Source organism: Aulonocara stuartgranti, assembly GCF_965226115.1.
Source record: "Aulonocara stuartgranti genome assembly, chromosome: 20".
Lineage (NCBI taxonomy): Eukaryota > Metazoa > Chordata > Actinopteri > Cichliformes > Cichlidae > Aulonocara > Aulonocara stuartgranti.
In genome coordinates, this window is record NC_138956.1 from 412,807 (window position 1) to 436,050 (window position 23,244).

Genomic DNA, 23,244 nt, shown 5'->3' on the forward strand with positions numbered 1-23,244 from the left:
GAACTAATGGGCCAAGGAGTAGATGTTCAATTTATTTCACACATGCACCAACCCGAACCTCAACCAAAAGCTGGCAAACGGTCCTCGTGAAAGCCAAGAGCTATTCACGGTAACAGCTGGTTCCTGCCCGAGTTTCACAAAGGCGCAGTCGCATACAGCCATGTGGACGACAATCTGATCGTGATTAACAGTCACACTATACAATTAGAGCCACAACAGGTGTAGCTGTAGATGGGGGCACGCACAATGAGTCAGTGTATTAACCGCACACGCGGTGCAGAAAGAAGAATAGTTTGACAGAGGGGGAAAAAGAGGGCGTAATGGAGAGAAAGACGCTCTCACGACGGTATTTTATCATCTCTGTAATTAAACATATAGCTGTGGTTATGAACGAGAAATCGAGACGAAGAAATGGCGATAACGAAACAGATGGAGGTGCACACATTTGGAGCAAGAATACAGTGAGGTTCTTAACTCTCTACCACTGATGCTCTTAGGTGGGAATCTCTGCTGCGGCTGCTCTGAATGTGCGCGTGCGTTATAATTATGCACTCAACAGATAATTCTCATTTACAGCCTAGGGTTACCACGGAAACACAAACAGCCAAGCAGCAGATGACAAGTTTAAAAATAGGACACCTAAAAAAAGGAAAAGAAAAGAAAGATTATACCTCGTCTGAACTAGCATGCACGCAACCATGACTGTTGGAACATATATACAGTGCATTCTGCACAGTGGTGTGTGAGAGCTGTGTAGCATGAATGTGAATGGGGTGGGGAGGAGACCGAAGGAGAGAGAGAGAGATATGTGTTGAGATAGAGGAGATAATAGGAGGGAGGGAAGGTGGTGTTAGAGAGGAGGAGGCGGCTGATGATGGGAGTGTAGATGGTTTCTATTTTTATCCTGCATGTGTGATATATGCCAATAGGTGTTCAAACCCCAGAGCAAGAGAGACTTCTGCAGACTGTGATGCACCGAGTGTATTTTCACATTTGAACGGTAAGTACGAAGTCCTAACTTTCAGTGGTAACATTGAATTTCGGTGCGGATAGCGCAACTACAATAATTACAGTCTATTTTTCAGATGAGTGACTGAAGATAACTGTTGGCCCCAATATTTTCTTTCCCTGCCAGGAAGCAAAGGTGCCGAAAGCCTCCATAAAACCCAGCAAATTGAATGTGCTGATATTAAATTGAATGCACTAAGGAAACAGCAGCAGGAGAAAAAATGATACCATGAAGAAATCAAATCAGGATTATATTCATAAGGCCATTCGATAACTTGTTAATCCCAAAATGATTGGGCTTTGGGCGAAAAGATGCATGGATATACACACACAGACACGCACATCAAAGAGATGGATTAAGGGACATCGATCAATAAGTCCCCATTGTTTAGCAACATCAAACCATTCCAACAGTAACAGATCCGGACAATTTCTCAAGCATCGTACTAAACACAATAAATGCGCTTACAGAATGGACACTCAGAGCGAGTCAGATCTACCGTGGCCAAATTACCAAACAATTTCAAATGTGATTTCTAGTTTTGCTATACATCTTTGTAATGTTGCAGTGCAGGGACCACAGCCACTTATTGGATTATATGGCTATCACATCAATCACCCCGTGCTGTGACTGGCCTCCACTTACTAAAGCATTTATCTGATGATCCCCTCATAAATGGCCTGATGAATAGCACCGTCCTCTGACTTTGGTCTAATCGTAATTGCATCAGTCTCCAATGGATACCGCTTCTCGTCCCTTTCTGTCTCCGTCTTTCTGAATCATTCTCTGGACAGGTCAAGCAAAAACAACAAAACAGGTCCAACTGGCAGAGACATAAGATTTGATCAGAAAATAGTACTGTATCGGTCTGCACTGTAACTAATGCACTCATGCAAATTTAACATTTAAAGTAGCAGCAGCAGCAGCACTATGCTATTTAAGAGCCGCTCTAAAGACTCTGCACTCACTCACATCAGTGTGAGGTAAGTACCAACATGCTTGGCTTTACTGTTTGCTAATCTTCTGTGCCTTTAGAGGAAGTCAGCTAATTCCATAGTAATCAATTACTAGTAGGAGACATAATTCTGGGTCGAGGTGGTCACAAAATGACTGGTATCAACAGCGTCATCCCACGCAGCTGGTGTGGAAAAATAGCAATAATTGTATTTCAAGTGTGAACCTGAGGATGCATATTAATATTAGCCTCATTCTTCATCGCACCCTGAGGTCTTGTTAGCTTTTTTGGCTGAGTTGCAGACTTCTAATATAATCACCACAGCCTTGTTTTCTTCTATTTAGTCTCCACACCTGCAGGGAACACAAGAAGATTGCGGAGCATTCATGGCAAAGGAAGCTAAAAATAGCAGCAACCACCAATCATAATAGCTGCTGTCCAAAAAGAAATGACAAACACTGTTAAGGGGAATAGAAGATTAACAAGCTGATTTACTTTATTTGATTGTGAACAAAGTGTTGGATGTTAGCAAATAAAATAAAATTGAGAAAAATGAGCTTTTCCATCAAACAACACAAACATCATCTGATATTTTAGGAGAAACACAGACTATTTGATAGCCTGTGATGGCATGCAAACAATTTGACTAGTTAGGCCAACACGCCTCTGCACACCGTGATGTCTGAAACTCAAACACGCTTTATTCCAAAATCCTAAAACAGGCAGAGCTGCAAAGGATACAAAGCTCTTTTGAACAATATCATTGTTTTAATCCATAAACCTACATATGAATCCCTGCATACACACGTGCACAGACATAGGTACACATACAGAAAAAACATATATTTGAGATGATAAATCCTCAAAAGAGGCCATCTGTGAATTTCTAATAACATTTGGCCAGGGTCTTGGTGTGTCTGCTTTTCCATGGGACCTGGCTCAAATCTGTTAGCATTTCCCAGCATGGCTTCTGTATAGAACACACATCAATGACCTCACAGCTGGAGTCTGGAGCACAGGCCAAGTTTACAACTAAGAGGTTCTCCACGGGAAAAGAAGAGACACACGTACACACACAGACACACTTGGCAATCACTGCTCTCCCCTTCTTAAAACAATATATTTTGTTCCCTGATCATCTCTCTGTGTGTGCAGTGTCAGCGTTACGATAAAATTCAAATCTTAATGTCTGACTGCAGTAAGGACCAAGCTCGCTTACTAGTAGTATAATGCGTCTGCAGTAATGTGTCTAACTAGTACAAATGAGGAGGACACTGACTGACATCTTTCATTATGATTTAGGAAGTGTCCCCCCCCTTAAATCCTCTTGTGCAGCTAGTTGTAAAGCATGATCTTACGCAAAAGCTGCCAAACAAATTGAAATGTGTTGATGAGATTCTCCAGTCACAGTCGGCACCTCCAACTGTCCCAGTGTGTGGTGAGCTCATTGATCTACTTTTGCACCTTGAGAAAAATGTCTCTGTTGCACTGTACACAATGCTCTCCAATATTTACACTTTCGTAATTGTGGCTAGTTTTTTTTTTTCTTTGAGTGCATTGGGTTGTAATTGTTTATGGCACTTTTTGATGTGGTTCGAAGCATGTCGTTTGTCTGCGAGTTCTGTGAAGGACCGGCATCTTGTCCAGGGTCTACCCCGCCTCCAGCCCCCCACTGTTCAAGTGCGAGGATGCATGGATGTTTGTAGAATCTGTGCAGCTTACAGAGTTAACATGTGAGCACAAGCTCAATTTTTTAAAAATAAAACAGCAAAATGAGGTGAAGCTTTCTCGCGCTCTGGTGATCAGTTAGCAACCTTTTTCCCTATGAAAGTAAACTGGAGTGGTTAATAAAACAGATACAATCTAAATCTGAGCTTTAATAAGCTATGTAATGCTAGATCAGTTGTATGAGCATTAGACAGCGAATGTGCAAATATGCTTGTGTAAACTTAGATCTTAGATAGTAGACTCGTCTTTTATGTTACTACAGGTGTGCCACGGGGATCCATTTGTAGTCTTTACTCCTTGCATACGTGAACAGAGTGATATCTGCCACAAAAACTCAAATGTACAATTTATATATAATGTTTGCATTTGTAGCTATGTATACGTACATATATGGATAATAAAGATTACATTTTTTTGATACCTTTCAGATTTAAGGATGCAATATTTTGGTTTGATAGCTGTCAAATCTGGACTTAAAGGCTAAACTGGGCGACAGCGTGTAGACGTGTTTACAACACCTTTTGTCCGCAGCAGCGCACCTGCTGGTGGAAAGCTAGCTTAGGAAGAAGCTAACAGCAAAGGGCCAGTACTTTGGAGGTATTTAACAAGTATGATGCCAACAGCTTTGTATGTTTGGATTAGTTTTTGACTTAACTGCAAACTGGGGTCAAGTGAGTTGACACATCTGAAAACCGCTTTCCCCAACTGTCCTCTCTCTTTCCTTCTTCAACACTTGTTAGGACTTTGATTGCACTTATGGTCTCTTGTCAGCTCCGCTCCATGTGATGTGCATACATGACGAGGTGCACTTACGGTGACTGCACAGAAGGCTAAGCCAGAGCAACTGTTAATGACAACAGCAGACTCACAGCGAGCTGAAAATAAGATCTGTGTCACAAACAAAAACAGGTGAAAGCCACAAAACACTCATTTGGTTTATAATGGTCCTGGTTATTATCAGCTCCTAATCTGTATTGCTGACAGTTTAATGTCTTAAAATAGGGGCTGTTCTCTGTTCTGTGTACTTAGCAAACCAGACTCACTTTTAAGACCAATGAAACATGATGAAATGAAAACTGAAGGTAGAAATTGAATTTGTGTACCAAAACAAATCATGTCTCCTTTTATCACAGTGTTTATTTATAAGGGCCTATTGAACAAATTGTCTACTCTCCTAGAAATCTGAGAGCCCATAGTATAGTCACCTCTGCTCTCTGCATTTAAATACAGTACTTACAGTGTCAGGTCACAGGACACTGTGACATTACCCATATGGAAAAGATATATATAAATCTTATAAAGTTTGTATCTGTCTTGTGTGAAACTTGTATGAAAAGCATATAAGATCCCTTGAAAAATTATATAATGAAACTTGTATGTTTTGGATACTTACTAAAACAATATATGAAAGTAATGAGAAAGTGGCCACTTTCACGAGTAATCACATATAAGTTTTTACTATTTCTTTTCCATATGGGTAGTTTTACCCTTTTTTCACAGGTGCTCTGTGAATGAGGTTTAAGTGCTCTTTGAATGGATCAAGCTCCAAAAGTATGAAGCTACATTCTCATATTTCACTCGGAAACTGTAAAAGTTTAAATGTATTATTTTGTATCTCACGTCACATTTTTATAACACGCATGTCTTTTCAAAGAGATTCCAAGCTCCCTTAAAACAAAGTGGTTAACAATGACTGGTTTCTCAGACCTTCATGTCGTCTGTTTCTCAGACCTTCGTGGGGACAGCAGTCAGAAGGTGGCTCCATAGTGAATTACACATTCACCTGATAAGCAAAAGCTCTCCGGTTCAATCCTGGTAGGAGACAAATTCCTCTGAGGTTACGCCGAATCAGTGGTGACCTCTCATGAATAAGGGAGCAGGTGAAAGCAGTTTGTGGGCACAGTGGTCAGAAGCACTGGTAATGAACAGCAACGGTAAAAACAAACAAGCCTAACACTGAGTAATCGTGGATAAATCATCTGCAAAGACTGTGGAAAGGATACAGCTTTTAAGAAAGTGAAAGTTGAAATTCACAACCCAACTCGCTGCTAATTATAGCAGCCCAGACTCATCTGCATCTGTTTAAAAGTCACAGCTCCCCTACAGTACAGCTAGACACACAGTCCCCAAGCTTCTGGTGTGATATCTATTGTTTCTTATTACATTAATCACACAAGCCCTATATTACTCTTTTTACTCAGTACTTTGTTTTTAAGTGTTTGGCTCTTATTTGCACCCAATTTGTCTAATCTTGTGTGAAAAGAATGCCGCTGGTGGAGGCGGAGAGGTGAGTGTGTCCAGAGCACTGTCTGGACACAGTGTGCCCAGTTAAGAGGAGTTATTGGAAAGCTGTTGCTCCACTTACAGCCACCTGCTGCAAGCCTAGTCTGCCTGGTCTGGAAGCATTCATTACGGCCCAGACTACGACATCCATCACCAAAGTCTGATCTATATCCACACATTAGGCTGGAGCTAACACCACCATCCACTAGTCATTAGGAACTGATTAGGTGGGTGGATAGGAACTTGGAATGCATAGATAAATACTTTAGGGCAGCAGTGGGGTTTTACTCATGCAGACCAATCACTTTAAATGGATAGAAGGTTATAAAAGAGAGATATAGAGTGTTGCATAAACGGGAAATAAAAGGATTTATTATCTTGAGCAGTTAATGGACACTAGAGTTTGCATTTTTTGTAACCACTTGATGCTGATTTAGTGGCCAAATAAATTTCTGTAAAGCACTTTGAGAACATTTTTAATTTGTAACACAGCAGAGCGGCAGGCATATCTTCCAGAAACAGCAGGCCTAAATACTCCATGTTTATCTGGATGTTTCCAGTTTTACTATTCATAAATGTAGTGTTATTAGTGTTACAGTTTCATAAAGTTATATACAACCCTATTTCATTCTGGATGCCAGTGGGAAAACTTTTAGGGAGCAATTTTAACCCTGGAGAACCCATGGGGTCAGAGCCGACCCCATGGGTTCTCCAGGGTTAAGCACATATAGATAAAGTTTGTGCAAAAAAATGTTTTTGAAAGTAACATTGGTCCATTTTTATGGGTTGTGTTTTATAGACAGCACAGTTGCAGTGGCGTGTCTAGAAAATTTTTGTTGGGGGGGCCAGGTAGGGGCACAGATTTGGAGAAGGGTGGCAGATTTAATTGGCAGATAATGTTTTTAAAAAAAAATTCTACCAACCCTTAACCATAATTCAATAATCCTATAAACCTAATAACCAAATGCACTTTTAACTCTTATTAGAATGAGATTTTAACCACTACGGTGCAAAGTTTTTAGATACTGCGTTGATAAAGTACAAGAGATACAATCAGTGCTTTGTCAGTGTTTACTCAGCATTCAAGGACATCAATATTTGCATAGTATTTTTACTGACATATACTGCACATATGTTTTGGGCAAAAACATTTTTGAATATTAAAATACGAACATTTGTAGCAAACAATTGACAAATTAGCCATTCCAATGCAAAACTTTCTCTGCCTGTTAAAAAAAGAAGATAATCTTCTCACAAACTGGTGTTTGATTTTGAAACAGGAAAAAAGTGGAGAAACAACTGAAAAGACTAACATTTGAATGAAACCTGAAAGCAAGTAAATACTTTCTATGCTGCCTTATGGTAAACTTTGGTAATATTGATAAAGAACAACACTGGCTGATGATGAAATACATTCAGCTGGCATGGTGACACTGCCAGTATAACCTGCAGGGCTGGACTGGGACAGAAAATCGGGCATTTTGACTACAGACCGACCCACCAGGTATTAAAGCCATAAAGCCTTTGAATGAAAACAAACCCTGTTGTGACAGTGATGTACAGTCTTTTTGGTATATGTATGATTTCTATACATTTTACGTCAGATAAAAACTTTGGTTGTAAGATTTAGATAATTATTTAATAAAAGCTAGATATTTTAAATGAGAATAGGAAAGAAAAGTATTTCTTTGTGCCCCCTTTCCCTGTTAATGCCCTACCTGGCCCCCTGGCAAAACTTTGCTAGACCCGCCCCTGCACAGTTACCAGCTGTCAGCTACATAAAAAAGGATCCTGGTGGGTGGTCTTCACGTTTCCCTCTCACCAGATATCCAAACCGACATCATGACCAGCAGCTTTACAGCTGTGGCTCCAGCAAACATCAGCTGATACTAGAAATTAATATTAAATAAATTCTAACAACAGCCGATCAAGCTTAAACGTGCTGCTGTTGTTTAGCGCGACATCTGCTGGTTTCGTCTTTCTGGCGCAAAGTGGGCGATAAACAAACAAGAGAGAAAAGCCGATCAGCTGATCATCGATCAGTTTCATGATTGAAGTAGCAACAGGAGAGGGAGGATGAGAGAAGAGGCAGCTGTGCAGCGTAAAGACAGAATAAATCCAGCTTTGTGTCTTTTTCCATTCTAGCTGAAGTTCGGGACAAACTGCGTCTCTTCTCAGCTCAATACGAAACGTGTAATATTTTCTCTGATTGAGGGACCATTCCATTTTTTTAAGGAGCCGTTGGCAACTCTACTAACTAACCTTATGAATAAAATAAAGTTCACTATCAGTAACATCATAGCAACCGAACAGCTGTATAAAAACTCCAAGCTGGCTAGAACGCAGTATGAGTTATTGCAACTGACAGTAAAAAGTCAGCACAACGAAAATAAACTCCACCTAAACTTAGTTCATATCTGACCCAGATAGACTGCAGGTCATAACTTCTTACCTGAAGTTCAGTTCACCTGACACTCGGACTGGCGGCTGCCTCGGGGCTCTCCTCCTGCCTCCCCTTCCCTCATCCACCTGCTGCCTCTGTGGAAGCCCCGCCATAGCCACCACCAAACAACGGAGTTATTTCTACACATCGACCTGCATCTGGCCAATCCACCACCTCTCATTGTTCATGCCATTACAAAAAAAATAAAAAATAAGTCAAATAAGCCCGATGGCCAGTCCAGCTATGTTAACCTGCAACCAAATCTGCAGCTCCATACAGCAATGTTACGACTTAGATTACATCTTATAACTCATAACTCTTATGTTAGCTGCCCTCAGTAGCATACTGTCAGAAATATTCCACGGCTGCAATAATTCTTTAAGTGTTATTTTTTCCTTGGTATTCTAATTTCACCGAAGTTTACTAAACTCAACAAACTTAATATTACTTACCGGGACATTTATTCTGTCTTCATTTTCTTTCACCGAAAAATTGTTTCCTGCAGTGACGTCTTTCGTGCTTGGCTCTCCTACCTTTGCTAACGTGATGCACATAGCGCAGAAGCCGATGCTGCATTCACTTACACTCGGATATCTGAGCGTCACCGTGAAAACATAATCGGACATTTGATATTTGATTGAATTTTATTGTTTTGCCTTTGGGGTGGCACCTGGGGTGGCCAGTCTGGTTGGGGGGGTGGCCTGTGCCCCCCCAGGCCACCCCGCTGGACACGCCATTGCACAGTTGCTGACATGTTTTGCAGTTAATTCCCTTGTGGTTTTGCAATATCACTAGAAATCAGTGCATAATGTGAAAATATTAATTTTGGGGATTATTATATTATCCCTGTATATCACAGGGATAATATAATCCCTAACAAATGCTATCATTTAGAGTGCTTGATAAATAAAAAATAAAAAGTGACATTTATTCAGTATTCAATAATAAGAAAATTGCTTTTTGATCTAAATCAAGTTTAGTATGTATTCATACTTTTATTAAACAAACTATCTCTGACGGTATAATTCATACATCATCTTCAGGGAATCTCTCCACTGTAAAGTGTTCGCCATCTATGTCCAGAACTCAGAGTTTGAACTGTTCATATTTATGCAGATTTCATTTTCAAACTGGTAGTTTGCACTCGCCCGATAGTTTATAAGGGTCCAGTTTTCTACAGGTCAACCCTCCCAATTGCCAGAATTCTTCATAGATTCAACAAGGTGTTGGAAGCATTCATCATAGATTTTGGTCCTTATTTACATGATAGCATCATTGTTGACTGCCTGTCCACAATGTGAATCTCCCATTCCACCACATGTCGAAGGTGCTCTGTGGGATTAAGATCGGGTGACTGTGAAGGCCGTGTGAGTGCAGTGAATTCATCATGATGTTCAAGAAACCAGTTTGAGATGATTTGAGCTTTGACATACGATATGGCATGATATCCTGCAGGAGGCAGCCATTAAAAAACAAAATAAAATAAATTAAAATGATGATCAGCGTCGTTACAACGCAGCGAGTGTCAGCTCCACCATACGCAGCTTTGGTAATCAATTCATGTTTAAATTCCTAGCAGAGCTGTAAACTATCATAGCGCCTGTCAACTGTCTGTGTGCATGAACATACACAGAGACTGCAGGCAGTGCAACACTTTCTATGAAACATTGGTTTGTTAGTAATTTTGACTGTGATATTTTGTTAAAGACAAGTGAACGCAGCTTCACAGCATGGAGGCTGAGACTGACTGCTGAGCTTAGTTTATCAAACATCGTGACAGATTTTGTTGGTCATAAAATTGATTCATTCTTTTGTTTTTCGTGGGTCGATAACGCAGCCCTTACATCAAGCACATTTTTTGAGCCTGTATATTCATTCTTATGGACTTGCTAGCAAAAGTAATAGTAATATTAATGTATTATTTTTCTGTGGCCCATGTTGGTCACAGCAGTTCTTCAGCAGCCACACCGAGTCAAGTTCTGCTGCCATCTTTTCATAGTTCACTAGTTCACTTCTATCCTTTCATCCCACTGAATCCTAAGTCTGCCCAGAGTAATACAGAGTGTCAGAAAAAATTTAAATACACTGGATGTGTCCTTTCCCTGCTGTGTTATTTTTTAAGAGCCTCCATAAAGATATACAGTTTTGTTTTTCCCAACAACCAGAGCAGCAAAGGAAATTTTCTGCATTAACTTTATTGAAGTACAGACTCCAGCAAGTGTTTTTCCACTCATTATCAAGAATACTCTCTGAAATGTGATTATCTTGTGCACTAGCTGTTCGCATGTACAGGAGCAAAGATCAAACCAGTGGGCTGTATTTGTCCTTATACTCCAGCCCTCTTCCCAGCATCCCTTTGGTTTTTGTAATATTAATAATGAACAGCGGATAGTTTTCTCTTTCACCTCATAAACATGCTGGGGAGATATGATTCCCCTGCTGTGTCTGCACATGCCTGAGGCTATAGAGCATTGAGCAAAAACTCTGACAAATTAATTGTAATATAGCCTGGTTTGAGTGGATGCTTGTACACTGCAGCAATGCAGGTTCAAAGTGTGTGTGTGTGCTGAAGAGGGGGGGAGGGAGACAGAAAATAAGGGAGAGTATATGCAAGCTCCACATGGACTGTGGGGCACTGCAATGCACAACTCGATAAGGAAATATTCCACTTTTAAAAACAAATTGAGGTCTGAGGACTTCTTATAATTAGTTTTCACAATATCAATATTACCTAGTAGGTGGAAAGAAATGAAATATGAGAGGCGGAGAGAGACAGACACGGCAATAGGATGAGTAAAAGACTTGAGATGTGTTATGAAGAGGCAAAGAGAAGGGGAAGCAGTAATACAGCCGAACAATAAAGCCTGATAAGATTTAAGATTAAGTATGAAACTGAGCTTTTTAGTATTCGCCTGTAAAATTAAATTTACAGATAAAGATAAATAACATCTTTGCTAAAATGATTTATGTTACAAAATTATTTCAAAAAGATACCCAGATTTATACAAAACAAAATAAATTACGTTTCGAGTTTCTAAATGGACACTTCTGCAGATTAGATTCTCAATGATTCATCAGTGGATTGATTTTATGCTATGACATCATGTAACTTTTAACAAATACGCATGGTGTACATGCAGATTACTTTTCCTCATACTCAGATGGCCTCTCCTATGTCCCATTTCCAGAATGAACCACTTCTGCACAGCACACTTCATCTGGACAAAGAGGTTATGTCCTATCCACCGAGCCTCTGCACAGAAACAAAATCAATTTGCACACACCGCACATGTTCAATTGTCCCTCATGTGAAAGATTGAAGTATATTGTTCTTGTGTGCGATACCAAGGTTACGGACCATCTCCCCTTAAAAGCTAAAGCGGCTTCCTTATGATGCATTCAACATGGTAGGTTGTCCAGAGGTAACGAATACCTTTGATGATTCTCTTTCCTTCAGAAGTGCTTCTAAATCTGTTTTGCATAACAGCTGAAAGCTGGATGGACTTAACTGCACTCTGTTTTGAGCAGGTCATTGATGCGGTGTTAATTCAATGCTAATAAGATTAAAACATAATGCACATTGTCTCCTGTGAAACGAGGCTAGTCAAAATCCTTTGAGGAGACTTCTTATTGAGTGCCAGTAGACCATGGCCTTGCTCCTCACAGAGCGAGAGGTAGAGGATGGGTTACTTACAAGAGGGGTTTGGGAATTGAATTAATATAGCCACTAGTCAACCTCTGAAGGCAAAAAAAGGCTTACTGAAATCTATTAGTGGTGTTAGTCCATGACTTGACTTTTGTGCTCCTCTCAGTGCTTGGTGCTGTCATATGGCACACGGCAGGATTAATCCCTTAGCATGTGTAATCCCCCAAAGACATCTGGATGGGGGAAAAAAGTTGTTTCATAGCTTTGTGAAGGACACATCCTGCATCCATGTACTGACATAAGAACAGCAGCACGCAGCAGAGGTCAAATACAATTGTTAACTGAGTGCTACCTTTTTATTTATTTTTTTTAAATAAATGAACTCACCAAATTAAATGGCAACGAATGAAGTAAGTAGAGAGAAGAAGACAACCCACACAGAGACACACATACAGGAAACCAGAGGGAATGGCTCCAGAGACGAGCATTAATCCCCACAGATTTAGTGTAGCAGAACAATTGCGTTTGTCACCCTGGATAATCAGCACAGAACACAGTTTATGAATTACAGTAAACCCAGAAAGACATAGAAATGGGAGTGTGTGAATGAGAGCAAATTCATATACGCCAGTGCAAGAGTGAGAGCACAAAAACCCAGGAAAAAACTGGAACAATGATGTCTACCTGTTCAAAAGCCTGGGAGGATTATTCAGAGGTATTCACACCTGGTTTATCATTATCTCTACAGGGAAATGAGAAGTGATTTATTTCTATAACTTGGCTACATATATGGAGAACTATCACTCACAATCATTTAAGCACTTATTATCCACTCAGTAATAAGTACGCCTGACCAACAGACACAATACAGTCTAATCCATAATTGTTTACATTCAGTGTTTGCTCACAGCCAACAGGGCCAATAAAACAACAGAAGCAATGCTTAGCCAAGTGATTGTCTTCTTAAATCTGTTTAATGCAGTGCAGTGAAACCAAGGAGAAGAGCGTGTTTACATCTATCCACCACATCAATACCATTTTCCTTTTATTTGTCAGGTCCCACTCGTGCCACTAAGCCAGCTGGGACCTATGTGAGGAAGATCTGATTTTATTGATTACTCAGCACACATGACCTTTGGGGCAGACGGATGGCAGATCCTTCAGGTCCTTTGGGTTGTCGTGTGGCAGGGATTTAGTCTGGCACATCCCGTGGATGCTTAATTGAATTGGGATATGGGAGGTCAGGAAGCAGGATAAACACCTTGGGCTCTTTGTTGCATTGTTGAAGTCACTTTGGAGCTTATTTAAAAAAAAAAAAAAAATTTATCTACTTTGCTGTAGCAGGATGGAGTATCCTGCTGGGGGAGGCGATTGCTATCAAAACACGCATTAGGAATGATTTTTCAGTGGGTCACATGTGTCAAAGTATAATTTGGATGAATTAAAAGGTCTTTAAGTGTTATTTTTCCCATAATTTCTACAGCTAGAATTAAGATGTTAGTATGCTAACCGCTATTACAACTGAGCCTGATGAAATGTGAGATCTCAGGAAGATATTTAATGAGATGAAAAGTTGAAGGATAATAAAGTGACTTCAGTTCATTGCCTAGGGACCATAAACTATGAATGGCAATCCATCCAACAGTTATTTTAGTCTGGACCAAAGTCATAGGAGTCACCAAAAGCTGTGTTACTGCCGGGGTTAGAAACAGGCAAACAATCTACCCGACAGTTTGTATGTATCAGGCAGTCCCTCGCTCATCACAAAGAGAAGTCTTAATGTTTCAGGAAATGATAAGAAGAGTCTCAGAGCTTGGTGTGGGAAGCAACCATCAGCTGTCCAGGATGCTGCTAAACACCCTGGAAACTGATAATCACCAACTCATTTTCAGGCTCCTCATGGAGAGCCTGCTGGTAATTGAATTGGAGTGGGCACAAGTGTTGTAGGTTTGGAAGGACCATTGCTGAAGGCAATCAGCTGTGACAGACAGTGAGAGAGAGACAGGAAAGGAGGGAGAGAGACCGTTCCTATAATTAAATGTTCACACGTGTGACGTACGGTTTTCCTGCTTCGACACCACGAGCATCACTCCAATCACTTTTGCCCAGTTAGTCGAGATTAAGTTAGTCAGGACACAGCGTCCTATGACAGCGAAGCATTTTCATGCACAGCATGCCAAGGATGAAAAGACGGCAGCAAACTAGAGTACATGCATAAAATACCTTGCTGAAAGACCCTCCCTGTAAATTACCCTTCACAGTCACATTGGCCACAACATTCCCCGTCCCCTAGCTGACAGGTGGCCAGGTAAATGGATTTCTGAAAAAGCTAGAAAGGCTTGGTGCTCAATATCACTTTTCAAAAAATGGGCAACCATCCAGACCTCTGTATGAAAAGAGGGTGAAATTGATGCCAAAAAGAAAGGAGAATCTGAGCAGGAATCCAGGCAGGCTGAGAGGAATCACTTCCACTTTTTTAAGACTCCAGGATAGCATTGACCTATGTGACCTCAGACACACAATACAAGCAGCAGGTACCCACACACCACTAACCAGTGTATTGCTCTTTTTGAACAGTTTACTCTGTTCTTATTTATTCCTATATGAAGTTTATGATGACCTTTAGAGCTCTATTGAGGTTTTTGGATCAACTGTTCCCAACAAAAAAGTACATTTTTTGCTCCTGTTGCAACTTCAGATAGATGGCAAGCTTGCAATTTTGCTAGTGTGCATGGCAATATCAATGTATGTTTGACAGCTGGGCTCTATTATTCTATATTTTAATGTATTAAGAATACATTTGCACATTCAAGGCCTCTAGAGGATGAATCGAAATAACAATAGTGACCTACACTTTATAAAATGTATAGCCTCATTAACAGAGTATTATTTAAACATTCTTTGGGTTATTGCATGTCACCACACTATAGCATTTGGCTCAAGTTCACAGAATGGCTATAGACTGTTGTTTTGCACAACAGTCCTCTTAACAGAGGCAAAACATGTAAAATATGTTTTAAAGAGCAATATATACATCCTCTAACAGTTCAAGCCCCTTTTTGTAAATAAGATAATGCTGTTGAATAAAATAATTATTAACAGTTTTTATAATTAAAGAATAATCCTATATTAAAATTCTGTGACTCCTTTTATAAACTAATGGTTTCTTGACTCATACTATTGATTAAATATATATCCTATTTGTTGGAACTTGACTTGGTTTAGACTTTGGGCATCATTCAAAAACTGATGTTGTCACACCAAAAGAGCTCCGTCTCTGGGGTGAAACACCCCCATAAATGTTACCCATTACACATGGTACTGTTATGTATTAAGCAGCAGATGCTGCATTTAATCCCGGGGGGTCCTTCCCCCCCCCCCCCCCTATTACTGTTGCTGTTTGTACGGTAAAAGCAAGTAATTGATTTTTTTTTCATGACTCAACCTGAGCTATTTGAATATTTATACAGGAGGAATGTTGCTTGACATTATAGTTAGTGATTATGAAGATCCCGCAGGGTGAAACTCATCATTTTCATTTGTGGTCTCTTTTTCTGTGCTTTGGTACTCCACTGTGGACACCGTCTCTCTGCTGATAATTGAGACGGTTGTAAGTTATATCACTACAATGAGCAGAAACATGAAACTTCTGCACGTTATTGCTGTGTAACCTACTTGGAAACCACAGCCCTGGAAAATTGCTTCTGATTTTTCTACCTTTACAATAAGTCCACAATTCAGCAGCGTAGATGTAAAACTAAACGTGGCAGCACATAATTACTTTATAAAGGTGTACTCAGTTACAGAACAAACTATGCTGAACATAAGTCTTCATTCAAGGGGAAAAAACACATCAGTTACAGTGTAAACATTTGAATGTAGACATGTACATGATCTTAGTAGGGGCGACATCCACCATGTAAGTAAGGAGGCGTGATTATACCATCATTTTTGATAAGCAGTTGATAAACGGTACTATATCAAAATCTTGTTCCAGTCTTTTTACAGTTGTGCAAAACCTAGAGATCACATAAAACCTCAAGAATATAGACAGAAAGTAACATCTTTAATCAAAGACTATGTTCACTGATGGCATTGTGCTCTACTTATCACATCACAATCTACAGTCTGTAATAAAATGTTTTGGGTGAAGAAAATTAGCTGAAACTGTTGGCTGCGTACGCCACATGTATGTGCTGATGTCTTGTTTGGTTTATTGTTACATTTGGTGTATGAATATTTAAATGTATACCTGATATTTGTTTGATATTTCATTACAGGAAATCTACACAGAGACTGCATGGGTGCGTGCCCTGCTTACCTTCTCACTCCTTTGTTTTACCTACTGTACCAAAAAGCAGTCATTGCTGCTGCAGTGCTGGTCATTAATATGCAGCAACAAGCACTTTTGCACTTATCGGGTCTCTACATACACCTGTGAGGAATAGGTGTTCATCACCTCATCACCAGTGTATGAGTCCTTCACTGGACCACTTTGGTAAAGTTTTGTTTTGGTGGTGATCACACCCAATCCTATCACTATGCATTGTGACTGCTTCCATCATATCAACGTCAACAACTAGCTGTTCAAATGCTGTGTAATACTGCACTTCACACCTTTTGACAGGTGCCATTGCAAAGAAGTAATATTTTTCACTTCACTTATGTTCATGTGCTGTAATTTGAAAGAAACATGGAAGCCAGTTTTTACTCTAGACGTTTAAAGGCTGAGTGAGACGTTTGTGTTAAGCTCAGAAGACTCAACACATCAGCGAGCATCTTCACTATCAGATTTTCATACATTCTTTTTCATTGGTTAAAATATTAATTTAAAATAAAAGAACATAATCATAGACAAAAAAATCTTTTATTAAGTAGTTGATGAGTTTTTCACTTTATTCAAATGATTTCATTAGCTTGAAATCATGTGAGCTTCGTCTGTATTATTCGTTTATTAGAGGTTCGACTGCGATACATAATTTACTGTGATTAAAATTCAAGCCGTACCAGCCTTTAAAGCACTTAGTCACAAGAATAAACATCAGTCTCAGGTCCTGTCTGTCCTGTCAGAAATTACACTGAGATTATGAAGTTCAGTTTTCTTTCTTTATTCTTATCCAGGACACTACGGTTTCTGTTGGTGTGGATGGATGAGTGATGATGAGCTGAGGTTTGCAGCGTTTCCCTCACAAACACACACCAACGCACTCTCAGCCTCCTCCAGTTTATAATACAGGTTCAACCAAATATGACAAATGCTCAATTTTATAACCACCCTAAGGTCAAAATCAATTTGATTAACAACCCAGAGAACAAAATCCCTCACAGGTCCTATTGCCTAAATGTCCCTGATTTAACTAAAGCCTCAGCACTGTGTGCCTGCTTGCTTGCATCCTTGTCTGCCTCATTTGCAGGATTTGAGCTAAGCCTTTTAGCCCTGCTATAAAGTGATATGAGAGCTCTATGGCAGTTGGTGGCTTGCTAACTCACTTGAGTTGTTAAACCACTTTTTGTCCAGTCGGTCAAAAGGAACAGGAGGCCTTTTAGGTCTACAGTTGAAAATCATATGTTCTTTGCTTGTACTAAAAGTAGTTCATACAAAAGTATGCCCCCTGCAAGTTTCTTCTCTGCAGTCTGCTTTTGATACAGTTAAAACAGTTAACTACAAAAAATAGATGCATGCTTGTGTATTTTCTCCATTTCTAATTTTGGCCCACTCTTCACAGCTTGGTCTCTATTTCTCTTCACCTCTGGCATGTGGTTGTTATTGAAGAAATTGCATTGTCTAAGAAGAAAGATGCACAAGCAAAAATAGCAGAACACTATTCACCTGGTATTTCATTGCACATCGCTGAAGCGGGATTATGGATTCTGATTGAGGCCGGATTATTGTCAGATAAACAAAACAATCAAAAAGCCACAGCGGTCAAAGGGAGCATATACTTAGTGACACAGGGAGGGCACCCTTGTTGCAGTGTGTCATAGCACAATCTGACAAATGTACAAGGAAACACTCAACAGCACAACTCTCAGCCCCGAGGCTCCGAGACAGGAAGCCAAGAAGTCAAGGAAAGTAGTGTCTGTGGTAACTGGTGCTCATCTTATTAAGTTAGATGAGTATAAATTGCTGTACAGCGGACAGTTGATACTTTTCGATAGATTCCAATGCAAGTAAGTGGAAGTAAGTGGAGTAGATCTATCTATCTGTATTAAGCTCTGAAAAAAGTAAACTCTGTCATAAAACATGCTTGCATACATTTAGAAATGGTCAAATAGATAAAGACAAATCTTTCCCTTTGTGTGTAAGGTTAGTGTACATCTGTGTCTGTGACTGTGTGTTTTTATGACGTGAACTGTGAGCAGAGACTAGAATGTCAGGCAGGTTTACATTAGTCAGCAGATGCAGTGGGCCACATCATTAGTCACTCTGACACCCACTTCTGGCCCCTGTTTTATTGATGAGGCCAAGCTCAATATCTACCCCCAGTCTAAACACACAGACACAGACACACACATAACTTCCAAGTTGTTTTCACATTTGAACTCCAAAACTGCGTCAGGACATTCAGGGCTTGTTGTTGTCCAAAGTTGCCTCTTCGCACATGTAGCACACAACAGAGTGTTGGGTAGGAAGCAAGAGACTTGATGCCCACTTGCTCGCTGTGAATTTTTCATACGGTTACCTGCACACAGGCTCAACTGGACATTGCACGTACTGCGTATTAGGGGGCTTGGACACTAGCTTTTGGGGCTGCAGTGTATGGGAGTATGTGTGGGAGTGGCTGTACAGGAGAACACTTTGGCATTAAGTAGAAAGCTACAGGCACTCACTGCACGAGGGTAGAGGTTGTGACAGCAAACAACGTCCTACAGTTTGTCAGGAAATAAAATTATAATGATAAAATGTAATTCTATTTTCTAGAATGCAGTCTGTCTGTAGACCAAATATCCGATTCAGAATCAAATATCTGCTCAACAGCAGATCTTCTGGGCCGATTGTGAATGGCAAGGTACAATGACAGGGTGCCAAGTGTGTTATAGCAATGAGCTCAGAGCCATTTATGGCCTCCATGACTCTGACATTTAGCAGGATGCTGCAATTTGTCAGCCTCTCAGTCTGACTCACACATCCACAACAGGGGACACTCATAAAACACATTACCATTAGGCCTAATAGTGCTGCATCACATTACTCTGTGTGTGTGCCTCTGTGCGTTTGTGCTCTGTAAAATTAACGATATATGTGTAGTTCCTCTAACTGCCATTAAAATGACTGGTGGAAATACACGGTGACAAAAACCAACAAATACATCCTAGTGCACTGCATGTTCACCTCGATCAATCAAAACTAATTCATGATTGAGTGTATACAGTAACAACAACTCTGTACTGCAGGTTAATTAGCCATTCAGCCAACACTGGAAACGTGCATGGCTTTTAAAATTATTTGTTAATACCAACAATTATCTCTGCCTGTTACCTAAACACTAGTTTGACTCTTAGAACGAGAAAGCATTCGGATGTTTTACATCAGAGTCTTTGAACCACAAAGCACTTCGAGACCTACATCTAGTAACTTACAAAGAGCGGAGAAGGAAGGCTCTCATTGTTTCATTTAATTCTGAAAGTGCATTGATGCTAACCACAGGGCAAGTTGGAGAGGTCGGTAATGGTTTGCCATATTTCCCATCTAATACTTTGTCTTGCTGCTTTCAACTTTCCCCATCTCTCTGCATTTCTTGCTCTTTCTCTCTCTCCCTCTTATCAGTGACGTATAAAAGGCAAGCAATGGCACAGCCATAATGGAGAGAGAACATCTTGATGGCTGCTCTTTCCCCAGAAGAATACCATCAGTAAAAGTACAGTGGACAAGTCTACTGAAAAGTGTCCTTTCTCTGTAGTTTCTTATCATCGTGCATAAAGTTTGCAAAGGATATCTTGGAAAGGGTGACTCAGACTTTGAAAGCAGTTATAGATTTCTGGGCCACAAAGTCAAGCAGACATTTCAAGTCAAATGATAATCAAACATTTACTGACACGGGTGCAAATAGACACGAAGGCAAACTTGCAAATTCACGGGTACTTGCATTTACGAGTGTGCCCTTACACACACACACACACACACACACACACAGCTCTCACAACCAGATAAAAGAGGTGTCTGTTCTGCTCTTACCCGAGTGTTGTCATAGTAACGATGGTGTACCAGAAGGAGGCTGGGATGCTGGTGAATTTGCTGGAGCTTGAACCCTTCTCTGCGTAGAACATGACGGTAGCAAAGATAATTATGGCCATAGTGAGGGAGAAGAGGAGGAAGCCCAGCTCCGAGGCACAGCTCTTCAGTGTGTAGCCCAGGATGCGAAGGCCCTGCGAGTGACGGGAGAACTTGAAGATACGGAACACGCGGAAAACACGGAGTGTCACGAAAGCACCGCTCACGTCCTCGTTGTCAGTCATCACCAGGCCAATGTAGTATGGTAAGATGGCCACCACATCGATGATGCTCATGACGGATCTCATGAAGCGGTAGCGGCTGGGTGCAGCAAACAAGCGCATCAGGTACTCCACGGTGAAGATCATAACACAGGCCGTGTCCATGCAGAAAAAGGCCACGGTGTAGCGCTCGCCACATGGCACTTCCTTCTGGTTGGGCGCTGAGCCACAGGGCACCGTCTCTACCACATTGGTAATGACAGAGACAGCAATGAAGAAACCAGTGACATAATAGAAGACAAGGGCCATGGTTGAAGTGTGAGGGTTTTCAAAAGCCCGCCACATAGTCTCCCTGAAGGTCATATTGGGCAGCTTGGCATCCTTGTTGTCCTCCTGGTCATCCATCAAACGCTCTGCATTCTCCCTCTTCCTGTCCTTGTACTCTTCGTAGCAGCAGTCACCGATGATCTCTGGGACAATGCCAAAGAAAGCCAGCTCCTCATCATAGGAAGATATGCACTCGTACCGTGGATAATGGAGCTTGCCTGTACGGTAGAAGTTGAGCACACTACGGAACACGTCGGGGTCCCGGTCAAAGAAGTATTCTTTGGTCTCCTCGTTGTAGAAGAATTCCTTCTCTGAGCTGCCCAGCAGTGTGTCTGGATAGCGGTCCAGAGTGTTCCTCCAGGTCTGGAAACGGCGTCCACTCACATTAAGAATGATGAGCTCATCCTGCCTCTTGTTCTTTTCAGCAGGTGCTACTGGCATGGGCAAATTGGCCACAGGCATCCAGCCTATGGCTGCTGCCCGGGCAAAGGGAAGCCATGCCGCTACTCCCGCCGCCATGCTGTGTCCGGCTTGGGGCGTAGGGGGGAAGAAGTCGAGCACCTTCACAACCAGCTTGACTTCAGCTCATTTACCAGCTAAAGAGAAGAAAGGGAGGGAGTGTATGAGGATAGGTAGCACATGGGTGCTGTTTTAATCCTCACAGGCAAGGAGAGTGAGATCAGTAGATCAGAAAACAGAAAAAAGGAAGAAAATATGAGACACTTGAATCTTAAGAATGTAGGGGAAAAGGACAAATGGTGAGCTAGTGAAATAAAAAGATGTGAACATAACAAAACAATGTATACAAAATAAACAGCACAACTAATTGTAACAAGGCAGGCAAGCAGAGGAAACAAAAGATATCTTGATAAAATGAAAATTAAATTAAACATCGCACTCATTTATACATTTGTACAAAATGTATTTCTATTTCATATACTGAGCTTTAATGTGATCACTGACTGCAATAAGCATGGTCTTTCTCAAGGCTAAATTCCTCACCCTCTGTAGAGGTACTGGTTAAGCAGCAGCCTTCTGTTGACAGTTTACTGCATCTTACAGGTTATAAACTAAAAACAGGCAAAAAAATAACATCGCAAAACAGCCTAAACTGCTCCATTTTTTTAAGCGTGGGTTTGGTCGCCTTAAAAGTGATCCAGGATAGTCGAGACCTGTTGAGTTTCAAGTAGAAAAAAATCTTTATTTTACTCAAGATGAGTCAAACTACTTCATGATCGCTCAGATCAAATTCACCACCGTATCAATAGCGCTGATGAACCAATCAGTCTTCATGGCTAACCGAAGACGCAATATGTTAAAGCGGAATGATTTCCCGAACTGCCCGAGAACTAAAAAAAAGAAAGAGAGAGAAAGAAAGAGAGCAAACATCGCAGGCTTGTATTCGCAGCTTCGTGCTGAATGTAGTGGTTGATTAATGTAGAACTCACCGACTCAAAATTCTCCATCCACACAAACACGACCTTCTTCCAGGGCAGTTTAATGGCAAGTCGTAGGTTTTGGTTATTTCTCAGAGCGTGTCTGGAAAAAATAAATAAATAAATAAGAAGAAGAAAAGAAAAATACCAGGAAAGAAGTTATTCTGCGAAGAGGAGAACCACAGGAGACACACACTACAGCTGATGGGGGAAGCGGAAAAGTACCGGTGACGGACGTACCACAGCTGCTTTCATTCAGTTTCCATTATGCGAGGGGAGAAATGATGAGAGGACTCCGCCGTGAGGACCGTATTACCTTGGCTTTCGGGATGAGTATTGGGAAGAGGAACGAAGGAGGAGGAGGAGCGCTCTTTCTCTCGCTCTCCCTCTCTCTCTCTGCGCAGGGCGGATTGTGAACCAAAACTGCATTTAAGGGAAGCTGGATCAGGATTTAGAACCATGCGCAGAAAATAAATATATAAACGTCAGACCGCTTTCTTCTCCTTACACGAATGCTGTTCTTATTGTACAGTGTGCGTGTGCTCTGCTGAACCAATGTTATTCCCCACACACAGCACTAAAGGCAAGTGCTATCAGCTGAGTTATCCACAGGATTCATCCCAGCAGAGGCATATAAGAATCCACAGGAGGCCAGAAAAGAGCGCAATGGATCAACTTTGTCTTTAATTAAAGCACCAGAGGACTATTACTATTCTTCGCACAAACAAGCTGGAAACATCGATACGATGTCACCGTTTAAGTGGAAAACCAGCTGGTAAATAGTTGCCTTATTACGTCACATATAGTACTGTGCAAAAGTCTTGAGTCACCCTTCATTTCTTCACATTTTGCAAGTGAGAAAAACGAGTTTGATCGTGTTTATTCTTCAACACTGTTCTTCGTGTTTTTCTCTTTTTTGAGGGACATTCAGAGCTCCTTTTTGGATGTTGGCTGCCTTTGGTTTTGTTCTCTGTCAAGGTGATC

At 40.9% G+C, this 23,244-nt stretch overlaps 1 protein-coding gene across 5 annotated transcripts in view; it reads right to left on the minus strand.

Annotated features, from left to right (window-relative positions):
- Positions 1–22,930, minus strand: part of kcnd3 (potassium voltage-gated channel, Shal-related subfamily, member 3) — a 117,778-nt gene extending 94,848 nt beyond the window's left edge. The window contains exons 1-3 of one of the 5 annotated variants that reach the window (XM_082518391.1): positions 22,501–22,930; positions 22,273–22,363; positions 20,241–21,420 (exon numbers count right to left, since the gene is read on the minus strand). In XM_082518391.1, the coding sequence (XP_082374517.1) occupies positions 20,241–21,343 (1,103 nt within the window). In that variant the 5' untranslated portion in view covers positions 21,344–21,420; positions 22,273–22,363; positions 22,501–22,930. Of the gene's footprint in view, positions 1–20,240; positions 21,471–22,272; positions 22,364–22,456 lie in introns of all 5 variants that reach the window. The other 4 variants (XM_082518390.1, XM_082518387.1, XM_082518389.1 and 1 more) reach the window with 4 other exon arrangements.
- Positions 22,931–23,244: the final 314 nt, after the last annotated feature.